This window comes from Folsomia candida, unplaced genomic scaffold (genome assembly GCF_002217175.1).
Source record: "Folsomia candida strain VU population unplaced genomic scaffold, ASM221717v1 Fcan01_Sc007, whole genome shotgun sequence".
NCBI classification, from domain to species: Eukaryota; Metazoa; Arthropoda; class Collembola; order Entomobryomorpha; family Isotomidae; genus Folsomia; species Folsomia candida.
Genome location: NW_019091199.1, coordinates 4,982,339 through 4,998,600, shown reverse-complemented (window position 1 = coordinate 4,998,600; position 16,262 = coordinate 4,982,339). Strand labels below are relative to the sequence as shown.

Here is a 16,262-nt window from a genome sequence, read left to right as displayed (position 1 = left end):
GATCTCCCATTGGGTTTTGTATCCAAAGAGGAGAAAGTTCGCGGTAATTTTCTCCTCTTTGGACGCAAATGCCAAACCTGATAATTGTTAGATTGTGTGATGTACAAATTTCATATTAATCAAATTTGTCATTGATTCACACTAATTTGCACAAAATCGTAGAGCAACTGCTTTATTCCCTTAAAAAATAAAATCAAACTATCATCTCTCACTTACCTTTCAGCGGCATAAAGATATTAAGATATAAACAGTCTTCACTCTGATTCGTGAGAACCTTGGCCAACTCCAACACTCTGGTAAACTTGAGCAACGGCATTTTCGACAAAGCTTCTGAACGATTTCCCAAATCTGGTAATAGTTGCGGGCACACGGGCCCCATCTTGTCCGCCACACGGACCCCCGTCCATCTCGAGGGGGTCAACGGGGGCATAAATCGTAACGACGCGGCCGGCGCGGAGGCGTACGGCACACCCAAAAATGCCTCCACGTCCTTCACCAAACTCCCCACTTTGGGATACACGACGCCACGCAGCTCTCCATACGCCGTCTTCACCGTGCGTTGGCTGTAAAGAGAAACAAACAGGGTAAGGAAAACCCCGGGGTTTTGCTATTGAAAACCCATACCCAGGGGTTTTACCTGGGTTTTGGGGGTATTCGGGGTAGTCAGGGTTTTTAGGGGTAAACTGAGTCTGTGCCTCATGTATTAGGTTTTGAAAAAATCAGCTTTTTCAGTAATTTCTCATCATATTAATTTAATTTTCATAACTAATTACGTTTAGAATTATTAGTAATGCCCGGTTACAATACTTTATAAAATTTGAAAACCCCGACTACCCGTGGGTATTACTCAGATTTACCCCAAAACCCACTAAAACTCACAAACCCCATACCCCAAAATCCCGGGGTAGCAAACCCTGGAAAAAAATGAGTCGGGGAAACTGACCACCTGTCTTAAAAAACTCATCACCCAGCAGTGAAAGCTAATCGCCAAGCACCAAGTAACTAACCAACTTTCTCCTCCCGGGTGGGATTAGTAACCCGGGAGGATCAAAGTATTTATGAGGAGAAAGTTGCTTAATTTGTTTGTTTCTCAGATTAATACCTGTATTTGGGGACGCCTTGGTGCACCAGGGAGAAGAGGAGGATGACGAGGATGGCCAGATTGTAGGTGAAGATCCAGCCTCGTGGCACCCATCCCCCCGTGACACGAGGAGGAGACATCTTCTTACCACCACGTTGCCAGCATTAAAGTCGTCGTCGTCGTTGTTACACTTCCTTCCTCCCAGTTTTCGACATGTCACTCACTCACTTTCACGTTCACGTTCACTTTCCCTCAAGCCGGGTTAATTCTCGGCTGCTTTTCATTATTTCAGGGGGAGAAAAGTTTGCCGTTAATTGCTTTTCTTTACGAGAGAAACGAGGGATGAGGATCACGCCACGCGAGACAGAAGGTAGCTACACATACACTTTCTGCAATTATTCTCTTTGTTGTTTTCTTCCCCTTTAACCCCGCACTAACGAAGCTTAGCAGGAGAAAAGAGCGTTCCAAACAGAGTCGTCGTCGTCAGAACTGTACTTTTCTTTTTCTCCTTCTGCGGTTTGTTTAGCCTGGAAAAACAACAACTCTCAGAACGTGTCAAATCCACACATTTGTCCAATTGTGTCCATTTCCTTTACGGTCTGATCTCCCCTCGTCTGTCACTCAGCACAACGACAAGAAACGGTGCATGAAACAGTTTCCTTACTACTAAATAGAACAGTATATTTAGTTATTATTAGGGAGAGAAAGATGGTCTGGTAGGAAAGAAAAATATGTGAAGAATTCAATGCACTCGCTAAATTTCAATCACTCACTCCCACTAATTGCAAATATTTCTTCAAAGAAAGAAAGAAGGGGACCAAAAAAAAGTTGTGGACGAGTAGAACGACAACAACAACAAGTCAGTGGGGAAGAGAAAGTATCAAAAGTGTAGGATTCTTGATTAGATGCCAATGCCAATTTCACGGTGGCAGAGTTGTCTGGTCGTCTTCTTTCTGGCTTTCTTCTTTCTCCACAAGGAATGAATAGATCTCTTTTCTCCTTTGATTTGAGATTTTTTTTTCACGGAATTAACTTTTCTCGTGTGGTTTGGTCTGGTGAATGAGTGAGAGAGTGTTAAGTTAAGAAGAAGTGTGGGACGAGAAGATGAGACGATGGACGTCGTCGTCGTCGTCGTCGTCGTGGTGGTGGCAGGCCGAGAGCTAATTCGCAACTGAGAGAAAACGGGAAACGGAGCAGGGAAAGTTAGTCGTGCTTTCTCCACTGGTATGAATTTTACGCTGAGCAGGGCCGGAGAGAGGGTAGGATACGATACGATTCGAATTCTGGTCCCGCTCCGGCTCTGGGGAGTTGGACTGAGGAGTGGAAAAGTAAAGTGGCTTTTGGATAAAATTGTTGCAGAGATCGAATTTGTAATGGTTTCTGATTGCTGGCAGAGTGCTGAGCGGAATGGTGAATGAATGATGGGGAGAAAGTTTATGTTTGGAGATGATTTCAAATTGTTGTGGGGATGAGAGAGAGGATAATCTGAAAATTAGTAAAATATTTAATTAGGATTTAAATAATTTTCTACATTTAAAATTTTACGCGTGACAAAAACGCCGTAAATCGATTAAATATGTAATTAATTAGGGTTTAAGTTTTTCGAAAAATGTTACAAGCATACACATTTAAAATTTGCCGCTCGCACAAAAATGCCGCAAATCAATGGAATATTTAATTTTTACAATAGATGTTACGCACATTTAAAATTTGGCGATAACCAAAACGCCATAAATTAATGAAATGATGTATTTAATTATGATCAAATTTTTACGAAAGATGTTACATACACATTTGACGCCAACCCAAAAATGCCATCTCAGCCCGAAACTACTTTAAAAAATTGACTATCTGTACCAACGCGTCTGGAAGATCTCCGAATACATAAAATGCGTTAACACACACGTTCCATTTTTACCAACTGCTGGCTGTTTTGGAAAGGGCAGGAGCAACCTACTTTAAAAACCTGGGTGGACTGGACCTTTTTATCAGTTAGGATATTTCGCATCCAACCAAGCAGGCTTAAAACTTAAGCCGCTTTTTGCCACAGAGAGACTTGAACTGTATAAAGTACGTACGCGGAGGAGCAGTACTGCTGCTGCTGGTATCGAGTTAAGGAACCAGCAGCTGTCCTATAATGTGAAAACTATGGAGCCAATTTCCTCCTCCTGTTAGCTACTGGTAAAATGTATTCTTGATAACGTGCCAACTCTTCTTCTTCCTCTCCAACAATGCACACACACACACAACACGGGGTAGAGTTGGAGAAAGTGTAATGGTCATATTTCGATCCTCCTCATAGTCGTCGTCCTCCTTGTGGGTGATGGTGAAGCAGGGGTGGGCAAAATATATAGGATTTTTCAGCCCAGTTCTTCCCAGGGTTTAGATTTCTAAGGCTGTTACACCCACAAAAAGACGAGAATTTGCATGGGGAAGATATAATTTGTACGAAAATACAGAATTTTTAAAGAAATTAATGCTTTATCGCTGCCAAAATACACGCTTAGAAAACTGGTATTAAATCTGTACTGATTAAAGTACATGCATATATGACTCTGCCGGACTGGTAATAATCGGCAGTACCGTTTAGTAATGTTGTGGTCATGAAAAATTTACCACTCAGAAAAAACTACTACAAATCCGGTAGAAAGCTATTGCGGTGCATCGAAGTAAACGGGACAGAATTTCTACGCGCCAAAATCACGTGCCCATTTGATTAACATTGGAGGCGGGTTGAAATTCAAATCACATCTGTCCCGTTTACTTCGAGAATTCACAATATTACCAAATCACTTCGGGTACGGAGTATATACATACCTATGTTACTCTATCAGATTTTTAACAGTCTAAAATATTTTGACAGCGATGCAAAGTTAATTTCTTAAGAACACCAGCATTTTCGTATGAATGTTGCCTTCTTTATGTAAACTTTCCTCTTTTTGTGTGTTTCCTCAACCCTGGGACAATCCAAGCTCAAAATCCTGCCTTTTCACAAAGTATTTTGCCCACCTCTGCCCCTGCACCACACATGAATATGAGTGAACCACCCGCTATATGCAAAATTCTTTACAAAGTGGTGCAATGCACAGTCATTTTGGTGGGGAGAAAATGGAATTTTGTATGACACCGACAACCGAACAAATTTCTGCGGGTTATTGCATCCACATCGTGACGAGTAGGTAGCGATGAGAAAAATTGTGGTGAGATTTTCTTGGTTTTCTCTCGTTCCACGTGGATATGCAGGAATCAGGCCATGCACGCCACAATATCCCTTCATCGAACCCAATCCAGTCAGTTTTTGAATTGGAGTGGAAATGGATGCAATTTACAAATCGAAAGAAACACACAAAGACCAGAAGACCAGATTGTGATCCGCTCCAGAGCTCTTCCCGCTGTTGCAGTGTCCTCCACTTTCCACACAAGATTTAAATCTGCTCGGATCGTTTTCTTTCATAAATTTGAACAAAATTGACAGCCCGGTTGGGTACATGGAGCTATAAATGACCCCATTTTCCAGAAACCAATCCAACCGGAAAAGTCAGAATATACATGGTTTTCCCTCCCTCTCTGTTCCCAAATTATTGAAATATTTCTCCACATATGTCTAAAAATTATTCAATGAAACAACAAAAAGGTCAGAAACAGAAAGCACACCCAGAAAGTGGGGAATCATATATATAAATAAGTGCATATATAAACGGGTAATTGGAGGAGGGAGAAAGTCACAGTGTTTCGGATGAAAGTAACCACGTGCAAGAAATGATGGGAAGAAAGTGGATTTTTGTGGGTGTTTTGACCTGCAAGAAATGCACGAAACTACGCTCCGCTACTGTACTTCATACGGGACGTGGCTGGATGGCATGGCGCATATTTCTCGCACTTTCTCCCAGTTTCTTTCACCCCGCATTTCTTGCGTTTCACGCTTCGCAGTGCAAAAAATGTATTTAGCAAATAATGAAATAAATAAATAATAATTATAAATAATTAACAATGAAACACCTGCGGGACCAAAATGTTAACAAGATGTAATAATTTGTGAGAGAAATTGAAATTTTGTATTAAAAATAATATGAGTATGCATAAACCATCATTCTCATCGTCCATCTAAATAATTAAATTTTATTTCAAAATTTCTCAAAAAACTTGTAACGGCGTCCAAGTTCAGAGATGGAATTTATTTTTATCTAAAATTCGCAGCAAATCGTTACCAAAAAAATTGTACAATAGTTGGAATTAAATTAGAAATGAAATTGTACATATAATTTTAGGATTGAAATTTATTCCATTTTGACCTGAAAATTTTTGCTTTTCAGAGCAAGAAATGTAACAAACCCACAAAAAAACGAAACACTGGAGAAAGTATCCTGTTTCTTTTTTCGAAAATAAAGTCAAATCAAGAGTGAGTACGAAATTCGGAAATGTATACGTACGTCACCTCGAAGCAAAATAAGTATCCGTCGTTGGGAGAAAGTTCTCATTTAAAATTCACAAACTTTTTACCATTTCCTATCCATCCTTGTATGTATGTATGTACGATCGACCGTGCTGTGTGCCAACAGGCCTGGTCCAACTTTTAGGAGAGGAGAGGAAATAAAATAAAAGTAACGGGCTTCACGGAGGAGGGAAGAAATCTGAATATAAATCGTGATTCGAACTCCTAAAATTTATTTGCTCGTGGAAGCGCCGAGTGGCCAATTGCCAACATTACAATCAGCTGTGATGAGACGACCGAAAGGGAGAAGATGGAGGCAAACTCGGCCGATTAATCTTAATTGCAGGCAGTGCAAGTAAGTAAGTAAGCGTCGTCTGATGGTGATGATGGTCGTGGTGAAAGAGAGGAAATCTCGATTTGCTCCCAATTTACTGCGGTTCCACAATGTTTGCACGTTCTAAATAAAATGAGACCCAATTCTTGTAACGTAGATAACAGGCTGGGAAAAGAAGTCGGTTAGAATGTGGTGAAGTGCGAGTAATATGAAATAATTAATGTGCAACAGATCTGCAATTTAGTTTGGAAGTATGCTAAAATTGTAATTATTATAGGAGAGTAACTTTTTGTGATTGTGATTGCAGTTTTGATTGTAGTTGGATTCCCTAAAATATATTTACAATCAAAGTTACAGTCACAATCACAGAAAGTCATTCTTGCGCAATCTCTCTTATAAAAGTTGAGTAGGACTAATTTAATTTTTGAGATTGTGATTGTGATTGTAATTTTGATTGTAGTTGGATCCCCTAAAATATATTTACAATCAAAATTACAGTCATAATTACAAAAGGTTACTTTCGGGCAAACTTCTCTATGTAATATTTATTTAATCTATCAAATATTTTTGCTGTAGAAATTTTCAGTTTGTGTAATCCAAACAATTTAAACACCTAATTTCTAAATATGATAGAATCAGATTTTCAAATTCTCTAATACAAAATATAAAGCGAGTCATTATAATTTCCGTTTCATCTCAACTTTTCGCCGTCCCGTCAAGAATTACCACATTGCACGCCCCTGGAATACGAGAGGATTCATTCTCGCCCTAATAATTGTTTGTGTCTCTTGGTGGAAATCGAGCCACACATTTTTGCGGTGTGGTGATTCAATTTCCTTTGATTTTGATAAACTCACTTCCATCTGTTCCCTTCAGAAAGGGCGACGACGTAAAATAAAAGCTCGAGATTCTCATCTCATCTCTTCACGAAACCAAGCCAGGCACCAGCCAACCAACACACACTTCAGAATCCACAACACCATCGACGTGTGTATGTACTTACCACATCTTCTTCGCACAATTGATTCACAGTTCGTTCAAGAGCCACGTGAAACCCGAGTACAGCACAGAAAATAAAATTGCAATGCTGATCGTGGTAGAGTGAAAGTAAAGAAAAAAACATGAAAAAGCAGCAACGCTGCACATTTATCCGCCACACGGTTTCGTGAAAAGTATGGCAAAATTACCAAAGAGCGGTTATATATTTACGAAAAATAGCACAAATATATTTTTCAATATATACGAAAAAAATATTTGCAAAATAAGAATTTTAGCAAAACTTTTATTTGTGAAGGTAACATTTGAAGGCGATTTCTTTGAGCAAAAAACGTGCATCTCGTGTCGTTGAAATATTTACAAATATATATATTTTTGAAAAATGGCTGAAATATTTACATAACTTTTTTTTAAATAATAGCGGAAATATTTACAAAGATATTTTTTGGTCCGAAAACCAGGAAATATGAGGAAATATTTTGAAATTTTTGTCTCCTATGCGAGTTAGACTACACACCCACAAAGTTTCCCCGTCGGTCGTCATCAAACAAAAAAGCTACGAATAAATACACATCCGCCCTCTGAACATTACCGTCTCGCACACCCAGAAAGCAATCAAGGACTAATAACGCTAAATATAAATTAGAAATTGAGTCTAAAGATGCGATTTCTCGCGAATCTAGAGAGAAAATCTGGGAGACGTGGGCAGCCTGGACGAAACTGTGTAGCAGTGATTCCATTAATTTTTCCACATTGAATTGGCCCTACAACCATGTACTTTCACCTACTCAGTCTCAGCCGGTGCTGGTCAGATCGGGCGACCCAGTCTCATCATTTTCCTCGCTTTCTCCTCTCCAAAGTTTATTAATGGAGTGTCCCTGTCCTCCACCACTGCACCAGACAGACCAGAACTGCTAACGAACTCCACCACCACGACGACGGTCATGTTCTTAATACGTTCTGTGTGCGGTTCATTTCTTACGGGATCATCATTTCATTCCAGATATTGGATTCGTATCGGAATCGATTTTTCTTCTGGATAAGTAGAAATAGCAGTCGTTCGGCACAGGCGTTGTTGTTTATTTCTTTCCGTGAAAAGAGAGAGAGAGCAAATATTTTATCGACATTGTTTTTCAGGTGTGGATGACAATTTTTCATCAATATTGTGGACATGGAGAGAGACAGAGAGAGTAATTACGCCTACAGAAATTCCATTCTTTCTCAAATCACCCATCATCACATAAAATTTGGGAGAGTTAAGGAAAGGCAAGCCATATAAAAATCATTACGAAATTTTATACACTCTAAAAAATCCGGGGAGAAAGGTGACTTCAAGTAATCTGGGTCAGTGGCCGCGGAACCTTGTGGGGACAGAGGGACAATGTCCCCACGATTATTCGATGTCCTCATCATCTGCCCATATTATATAAACCCGTCCATCCTCCATCCTACGATTTTAATATCCCCAGATGCTCCTATCAGCCTCCGCGGCCACTGACATGGTTGTTACCATTTCGGTGGTAGTAAGCTTCCGCTTAGGGATAGACTTTCACCTAGCTAATGATAGGTGTTTCCACGTGGTTATTCCGCTATAACTGAGCCGTGACATATTACTACCATTCGGTAAAGACACATAAATACTCACCTATTGGTGGTAAAATTTCTTAGAGTGCAGTAAGCCACCCGTTCAACCCGCCGTTTAGATATTCGTCACTATTTACGACCACTTTGTCTTGTAAAAAGACATGAAACACGAAACAATGGGAGACTAGACTACGCGAGCCTATATCTGCTTTCTCTTTTAACCAGAAAATGAATGACTGTGTCCCGTTGGAAAAAAGTGAGGAATAAAACTCGGGAAATTTTTATTTTATTACGCCAGAATTATGGCATTTACTCATCGTAATTCATGATTCGCTGAATTCCGCCTTGTTTGACGGGCACGAGGAACACAGAAATCGGATATTTTTCTTCTCCAGAAATATGGGGGCAATAAAAGAATGTTTGGTGCTGGCATTAAATGTGAAAATTACAAAATTATGTAATCTACTCAGTCAATCCATAAATTGTTAACTTTTCAAAATTTTCTCCAATTCTCAGAAACTTTCCCCCATCCTTTATGCAGGACCGCATTGTTGTTCCTACGGCCATCCTACATTTTTTTTCTCCGGGAGGAAGAAGAATGCCAGCTAAAATTCCAAAACAATAATCCGTCTCGGCAGTTCTTGAGCAATAAATGTCTTTTGACAAGTATTAAAAGCTTCCGAGTTTTCCAACGGGGAAAAAAGTTTGTCTTTCCGCCATGCTCCTTAACCTCTTGAAATGAAGAAAGACAAGAGAATAAGAAGAGCGGAGACGAGACGGGATGATGATGATGAACAATCTTCTTCACGAGAAGTAGGGAAGAAATGACGAGAAAAAGGTGAGATACAAGAAGAACAAGCAATAACAAGGAGGGCGATTCATCTTGAACAATGTCCATCTTTCTTTCTCTCCTCCTGGGTGGATCTCCTGTCTCTAATAGGTGGGAGTTGGACGGAACTTTTACCGGAGAAAGTGAAGAGGATATAGGAGCAGGGGTGGTGGAGGGGGCATGTGGGGACATTATTGTTGTGAGATACGAGGAGGTGGGCCTTATCATTAGGATTTTTTTGAATTGCTGGGGACAATGTTACCAGTTCGCTATCCAGTCACATGCTATATGAAGTATAGCATGTGACGGAGCGCAGTTTATAGCGTCTTGCATTTCTTGCAGGTTAAGATCCCTGCAAAAAAACTCTTTCTTGTAGTTATTTCTTGCACGTGGTTACTTGCCAGTAGTGGTCTCAACGGTTCTCGGTTCTCATAGAACCGAACCGGAACCGATGGCTCGGTTCGGTTCCGGTTTATACGGAGAACCGAACCGAACCGAAACTTTTATTACCGGTTCGGTTCCGGTTCCAAGTCTTTGAGAACCGAACCGAACCGGCCGGTTCGGGTTGAACCGAACTTCATACATAAATACATTAGCGAAGTTAATCATATTTTCGAAAAAGTTTTACGAATTTCCCGAAATACACATAGTTTCCAAAATGAAATTTTGACGTGGCCGCACTGCCAAAGTTCCCAAAATGAAACTTTGACTTGGTCACACCCCCAATGTTTCCAAAACCAAATTTTGACTTGATGACACGCCCAAAGTTCCGAAAATGAAACTTTTATTTGGTCACACCCACAATGTTTCCAAAACGAAATTTTGACCTGGTTACATCCCCAATGTTTCCAAAACCAAATTTTGACTTGATGGCACCTCCAAAGTTTCCAAAATGAAATTTTCATCCCCAAAGTTTCCTAAACGAAATTTTTACCCCCAAAAGTTTCTAAAATGAAATCTTTACTTGGTCACACCCCAAAGTTTCCAAAATGAAATTTTGACTTGGTTACACCCCCAATGTTTCCAAAATGAAATTTTTACTTGGTCACACCCCAAATGTTTCCAAAATGAAATTTTTACTTGGTCACACCCCAAATGTTTCCAAAATGAAATTTTGACTTGGTTACACCCCCAATGTTTCCAAAATGAAATTTTTACTTGGTCACACCCCCAATGTTTCCAAAATGAAATTTTGACTTGGTTGCACCCCAAACTTGGAATTGTTTTCTAACTTCAATAATATATATATCCATAAGTGGTTTTACTGTTGACATGTATTTGAATTTGCTTGTTTAAATACAGATAAGTTATTGGCTTATATGTGAAATTTCATCAGAAACACGTCAATTAGCATTGTTTGTTGTTTATTGCATATTAATAACACTACCGGTTTGACCCGAACCGCCGGTTCGGTCACGGTTTGGTCCGGTTCCGGTTCGGTTCCAACTAAAAAAAGTTCGGTTCTGTTTCGGTTCTTCAATTCTGGTTCTCGGTTCTAAACCGGTTCTTCCAAGAACCGAACCGAACCGCACCGTTGAGACCACTACTTGCCAGTGTTTCGTTTCTTGCGGGTTTGCTACCACATTTCTTGCAGTCCAAAGGAAGAAATGTGAGAAATGCGAGGTGCAAGAAACTGGGAGAAAGTGCAAGAAATATGCGCTATCCAGCCACGCGCCGTATGAAGTATAACGACCGGAAGTAGTTTTTTGCACCTTGCGTTCGTTTCAGGTCAAAATAGCTGCAATAAACCACTTTCTTCCGTCATTTCTTGCAATTGGTTACTTATTCCACCCGGAACACTGCATATCCCCCTGTCCCCCCGCTTCCGCCGCCACTGTGTGACGCATCGGAGAGTGAAAAAGTATAGGGGAGGACTCAACTTGGTGAGAAGAAGTAGGGCCCTTTGGAATTTGGCGTAATAATGTTTGACAAGTGGTGGTGGTGGTGGGTGAAGAGGATTTCTCCTCACTAAAGAGTGTAACGGACCGAGTAACCCAAAACTAAAAAGTGGTCCTACTCCCAAGAATGGGAAGAAGAAGAAGAAGGCAAGATGAGATTGTAAGAGTTTGAACGGAGACATTTCTCGTTTAATGAATAGCAATTGTTCTCAATGTGGACTTGTGTTGGTTAGTTGGCCGGGTGGTGGTGACGAGCCCACTGTTGTGCAACTTTTACTTTTATTTCACTTTTCCTCATTTAAAATACAACTTTCTCTTCTTGCAGAGAGAGAGAAAAGAAAAGTGGGGAAATGGGAAGGGTTCGGGTTGAAGAGAAATTTAAAGGTTTTTTTTGCAAAGGAGAGTTTTAAAAAACGCTATTTTTGGCATGGAAGAATTTTTGCAATTCTTTCTCGCCATTTTTAAAATTTTTTTGTTTGTAAAATTAAATTGATAAAAGTAAGATAATTAATTAATCGAAAACATAGTGCTTAAATTAATTACAATGCATGTCTTTCACCGGTCATGGATTTACATGGAACCGATTTTATTTCGTTCGAAACAAAATTAGCATCTTCACATTGCGTTTATTTTTCAAATTTTTTTAATTTGAGCACGAGTCGCGAATTTAAAAGGGCGTTCAAAACAAAATCTCAGGCTTCCAAAATCCTGGAATTTTTTCAAACCAAATTATTCCAATTTTAGCGCAAATTCGGAAATTCGAAAATATATTTTGTCACAATGACTAACTTGACTTACTTCTTAAAATATTACGAAAAGTCTCTGAATTAATAAAATTTTGAAATGGTACAAGCCATGTATAAGTTTATTTCTTAATTTAGGATTAGCAAATCTCGTCACAATTTGCTCATATCCAAACCCAAAAAACGTTACGTTTACTGTATTGTAAACAAGTAAATCAGCCTTGTACACAAATCCAATTAATTTTTACTTCATTCATACTTGCTTGTTGTGAGTATAAAAATTCGGGTAAAATATTCTCCGCTCCACTGATTTCGGTTCCTGGTTGGACACAATTTTCACAACACTTACAACAACCACTTAAACTTTTATGGCGGAGCAATCTTGAAGATTTACCGTCCTTTTTACGATACTTTCTCCCCGCGACAAATGGGACCACAGGCCGAGGAAATTGTTCCATATTCTGCTACGTGTCAATATTAAAATGTGGTATTAAAAGATTTATTAGCATTCTGCGGAAAATGGAGACGCACCTTCTTGTCAGGCACATCCAAATTATTCCGCCAAAGAACATTTTCTTAGGAAGAAAGCAATTGGCTAAAGGTGCCTACGCGGAAGTGACAGTTTTTTTATGTGGTTGTACCTCCATCAAGGAAGATGCACCTGCTACCAAGTTGTGATACATACATTGGTGTTGTATATATGCAAAATTACAAAGAATTTCGTAATTCGTGACACGGGGTTATATCAGGGTTATATCAAAACGCTTAAAATTTGACATTTTTTCTAGCTACTCTAAAATTTTCTAGCGAATTGTTGTCAAAAAATCAAGCCAAAAATAAGGAATCACATGGCACTTATCTTTTCGTGACTTTGGGGGGCAAAGTTCACGATTCCGCTGGTCATTTAATGGAAATATAAGTACCACGTGATTCCTAATTTTTGACTTCATTTTGTGGTATAACTCATTAAGCTATTGGTTGTGTAGCTTGAAAAAAGGTTCCATTACTGGCTTAAATATTAACAAGTTTGCTAATCATTGTGACAAATAGGATTCTGAATGTAAAACTAAACGAGTTTGGCACCTTTGTAACAAATTTATCGAAAGTTTTTCCAGACATAGAACCAACAATAGTGTTGCAATTTCAATTCTACAAAGTAAAAATTGCAGACTCCTTTGTGAAAATTCAGATAAATTGTTCTCTGTTTTTGCCACGTTTTAAATTTTACAGAACACTTGCACCATGTCCGTCCAACCCAATTTTGAGTAGCTCAACCTCTTACTTACTCTGGTCTGGTGGTTGGGAATGTTATAAAAACGTGTTGTAAGCCAGAACAAAAGATGACCCTAGAGAGAGAGAGAGAGGTCTTCATTGCACAAGTGAAAGTAGGGCAGCCATTTCCCCCAATCATGCACGTTTTTCCCTGCTTACGCTTGCATCTCTGTCCGCAGAAAATACCACATTCTCATCCGACAATCCACATGTGCATACATACATATTGCGAAAGCTTAGGCCATTGTCTGCATCCGAATCAGACAGAGGAATTATGGTTACGTGGAAATGTAATACCTTATAAAGTGGAATCAAATGCAAGGATTACTAGATTCTACATGCACGACGAAATAAATAGTAGAGAAAATTGCCATCAGAAGTGTTTCGTTCTGGACATTGTCTAGTTTACAAAAAGTTGGTCTGAAAAAGTGCTCCAAAAACTACAAAAATTTGAAAACGGGACAAATTATTACTAGTTTTTTTGCAAATCTATGCACAGATATGTAATCTCCCATTAATTAGGAGCATTTTGGTTGATGTGTAATACTATGAAATTTAGAAGAACTTTTGTTGTCACATATAATAAATTCAGAAATTTTCTTGTACGGAATAAACTATTCCGTATATCACACTAAAATGCTCAAAATTGATATACGTAAAAAAATTATCGAAAAATTCAATAATGATGAACTTGCAACATTTAACCATATTTTCTATTTTGCACACCTTTGGACATTTTCGGCGTCCAAAATTCGGTATCCATACCTGGTTAAAACCACTTTTGTACGGTTGTTTTACACAGTGGTGAAAACCACAGCGAAACCCTGGCCACCATAATTTCCAAAATTATCCTCCCCCAGGAATTATATTTCTTGATCTGTACACACATACATTCTGCTTCTCTGGAAACATTACTCATGTCCCCCACAAAGATCGCGGTCTGTAAAAGAGGAGGAAATGTAGAAATAAACCAACCATTTGTGTAGATACATGTAAATGCGGACCAGACGTGGATTGGCTTTCTCCTCCTACTTGGCTTTCATTATTATGCCTGTTTCCACAATTGGGGAAAAGTGGCCGGACGGAATCTCCATTGTGTTGGAGAAACATGTCACAGTGAATTCTTTCCAAATTCCGCAGCAGCCCCATTGTCCTCCTCCTTCGTCAATACAATGAAGAATATTCCGCCAGACAACAACGTCATTGAAGAGAGAAGAAATGGCTCTGGATGCGCTCAGTGGTCGCGGAAGGTGTAAGGACATCTGGGGGGATTAACCTCTTAAAAAAGTACATATATTTGTGCAGCACTTCTATAAATTACCCTGACAGACCAAAATTTCTATAAACAGAGTATTTCTTTCGTATTTTATGGAAAACTCGATGGTAAAAAGTCGATTTTTTTCTATATTTATCTTCTGAAATTTTGGAGTTTTCCCTATTGAAAACTTTCACCATTGCTAAAAAAATGGATTTTTCGTGTTTTTCGTCACAATACTAAAAAATTGGAAATTCTTTCAAAATTTTAATTATGTAAGTGGTTATTATGAAATCAGCATCATAACGAAGGGAATTTTTATTAAAAAATCAGTAGTACGAAAGAGGTTAACATTGTAGAATAGGGGATGGAGGGGTTTATATTTATAACATGTGGAGATAATGCGGACATTGTCCCCCTGTCCCCCACACTTCCTTCCGCGGCCACTGTCTTCCGACGATGAAACGGTCGAACAAGAAGGGAGCCCAGATTTGTAAAGAATTTAGCCGGCGAGAGAGAGAGAAAGTGGTTGGTCGGAGGAGCCATCCACCTCGCATTACCATGCTCGCGAAGGTTGTTTGACTCAACATCCGACATAAAACATGGAGTGACTTATTGCAAGGATGAGATTTGAGATCTCATCTCCTTCGACGTTTTACATGCAAATTTTCACAAAAATGGCTACTACCACGAGACAAGAGAACGAGAGTCATTTCCTATTACGAGATGTGGATGGATTCTGTATGTACACTTGGCTTTTGTTGGTGGGTTGGTGGAGGTGGATGAGATGGAAATGTCTGGTGGGATGGAGAGGATGGGCTCGTTTTATTTGTTCCACTTGTCTTTTATGGTGGACCGATGAATGAATACTTTATTTATTACGGAGTTTTCACTTCTTTCTTTTTGCTTTTTTTCAGTGACACACAAATCTGCCTACAAACAACCTGGAGCATGGTAAGAATTTTAATCTAGTGACGTTTTAAGACGGGTGGAATGAGTTTAATTTGAATTTTTTTTCCTGGATGAATGAATGATTGGAATTTTGGGTAATGTAATTCATATGATACAATTCAGCAGTTCGTGGAAAAACTCGACGGGTAGACAAGTTATGTAATGTTATGTAATTCTTCTGAAAATGAAGCAGCTTTGCATAGCCCGAGCCAGAATTTATTAGTAAACATGTTTGTCAACTATCAAATTATGCATATTCCATTAAATATTTCGGATACTTTGTATGAATTAGCTTGAATCTTTCCTATTATTTAGCACATAATTATCGAAGTATGTAATACACTGCCAAACTTGGTCAAAATCGGTCAACACGTTTTAGAGTGACAGACAGACCGACATAAATGTCATATAAGCCTTGGTTACGGCTGCTTATGCAGATTTAGTTACTTAATGTCAGCCAGTGGTTACATCACAAGGCATACATACATAAGTTGTCAAATTAGTTGGCATTTACTTATTTGGAAACCCGCAATTTCCATCAAGACTTTTGAATTTGATATGTGGATTAATAAGCATCAAGTGCAGACTTTAGTAATAATTACGGAGGACGCAGTTTGGGAAGAAATTGGTGCGGAGGATTCACGAGACATGTGTAGTAAAATATGCCATAAAATTGGAATAATTATGCATGCATGCATGCTGGTTAGGGAAAACATTCTGGTCGTGATTTTCACGACCCCCTCGACTCGCCTGATTATTAGCTGGGCATCTATGTACGTACTCGTGCATGCACAACACTCATGACATGGCGAGGTACTGGTGTACATTTCTCGTCGTGGTTTTATTGGGTGGCATGGCGAAAATTAGGACAGAACAGCGGGTGAAAT

At 39.2% G+C, this 16,262-nt stretch overlaps 1 protein-coding gene across 3 annotated transcripts in view; it reads right to left on the bottom strand.

Annotated features, from left to right (window-relative positions):
- LOC110852667 (neuroligin-1) overlaps positions 1–16,262 on the bottom strand; it is a 107,757-nt gene that overhangs the window by 59,209 nt on the left and 32,286 nt on the right. For all 3 annotated transcript variants that reach the window (XR_004835315.1, XM_022100776.2, XM_035853937.1), the window contains exons 2-3: positions 1,103–2,566; positions 217–563 (exon numbers count right to left, since the gene is read on the bottom strand). Coding sequence is in view for 2 of the 3 variants with exons in the window: in XM_022100776.2 (XP_021956468.2) it covers positions 217–563; positions 1,103–1,221 (466 nt within the window). In the remaining variant the exon portion in view is untranslated. The remainder of the gene's footprint in view (positions 1–216; positions 564–1,102; positions 2,567–16,262) is intronic.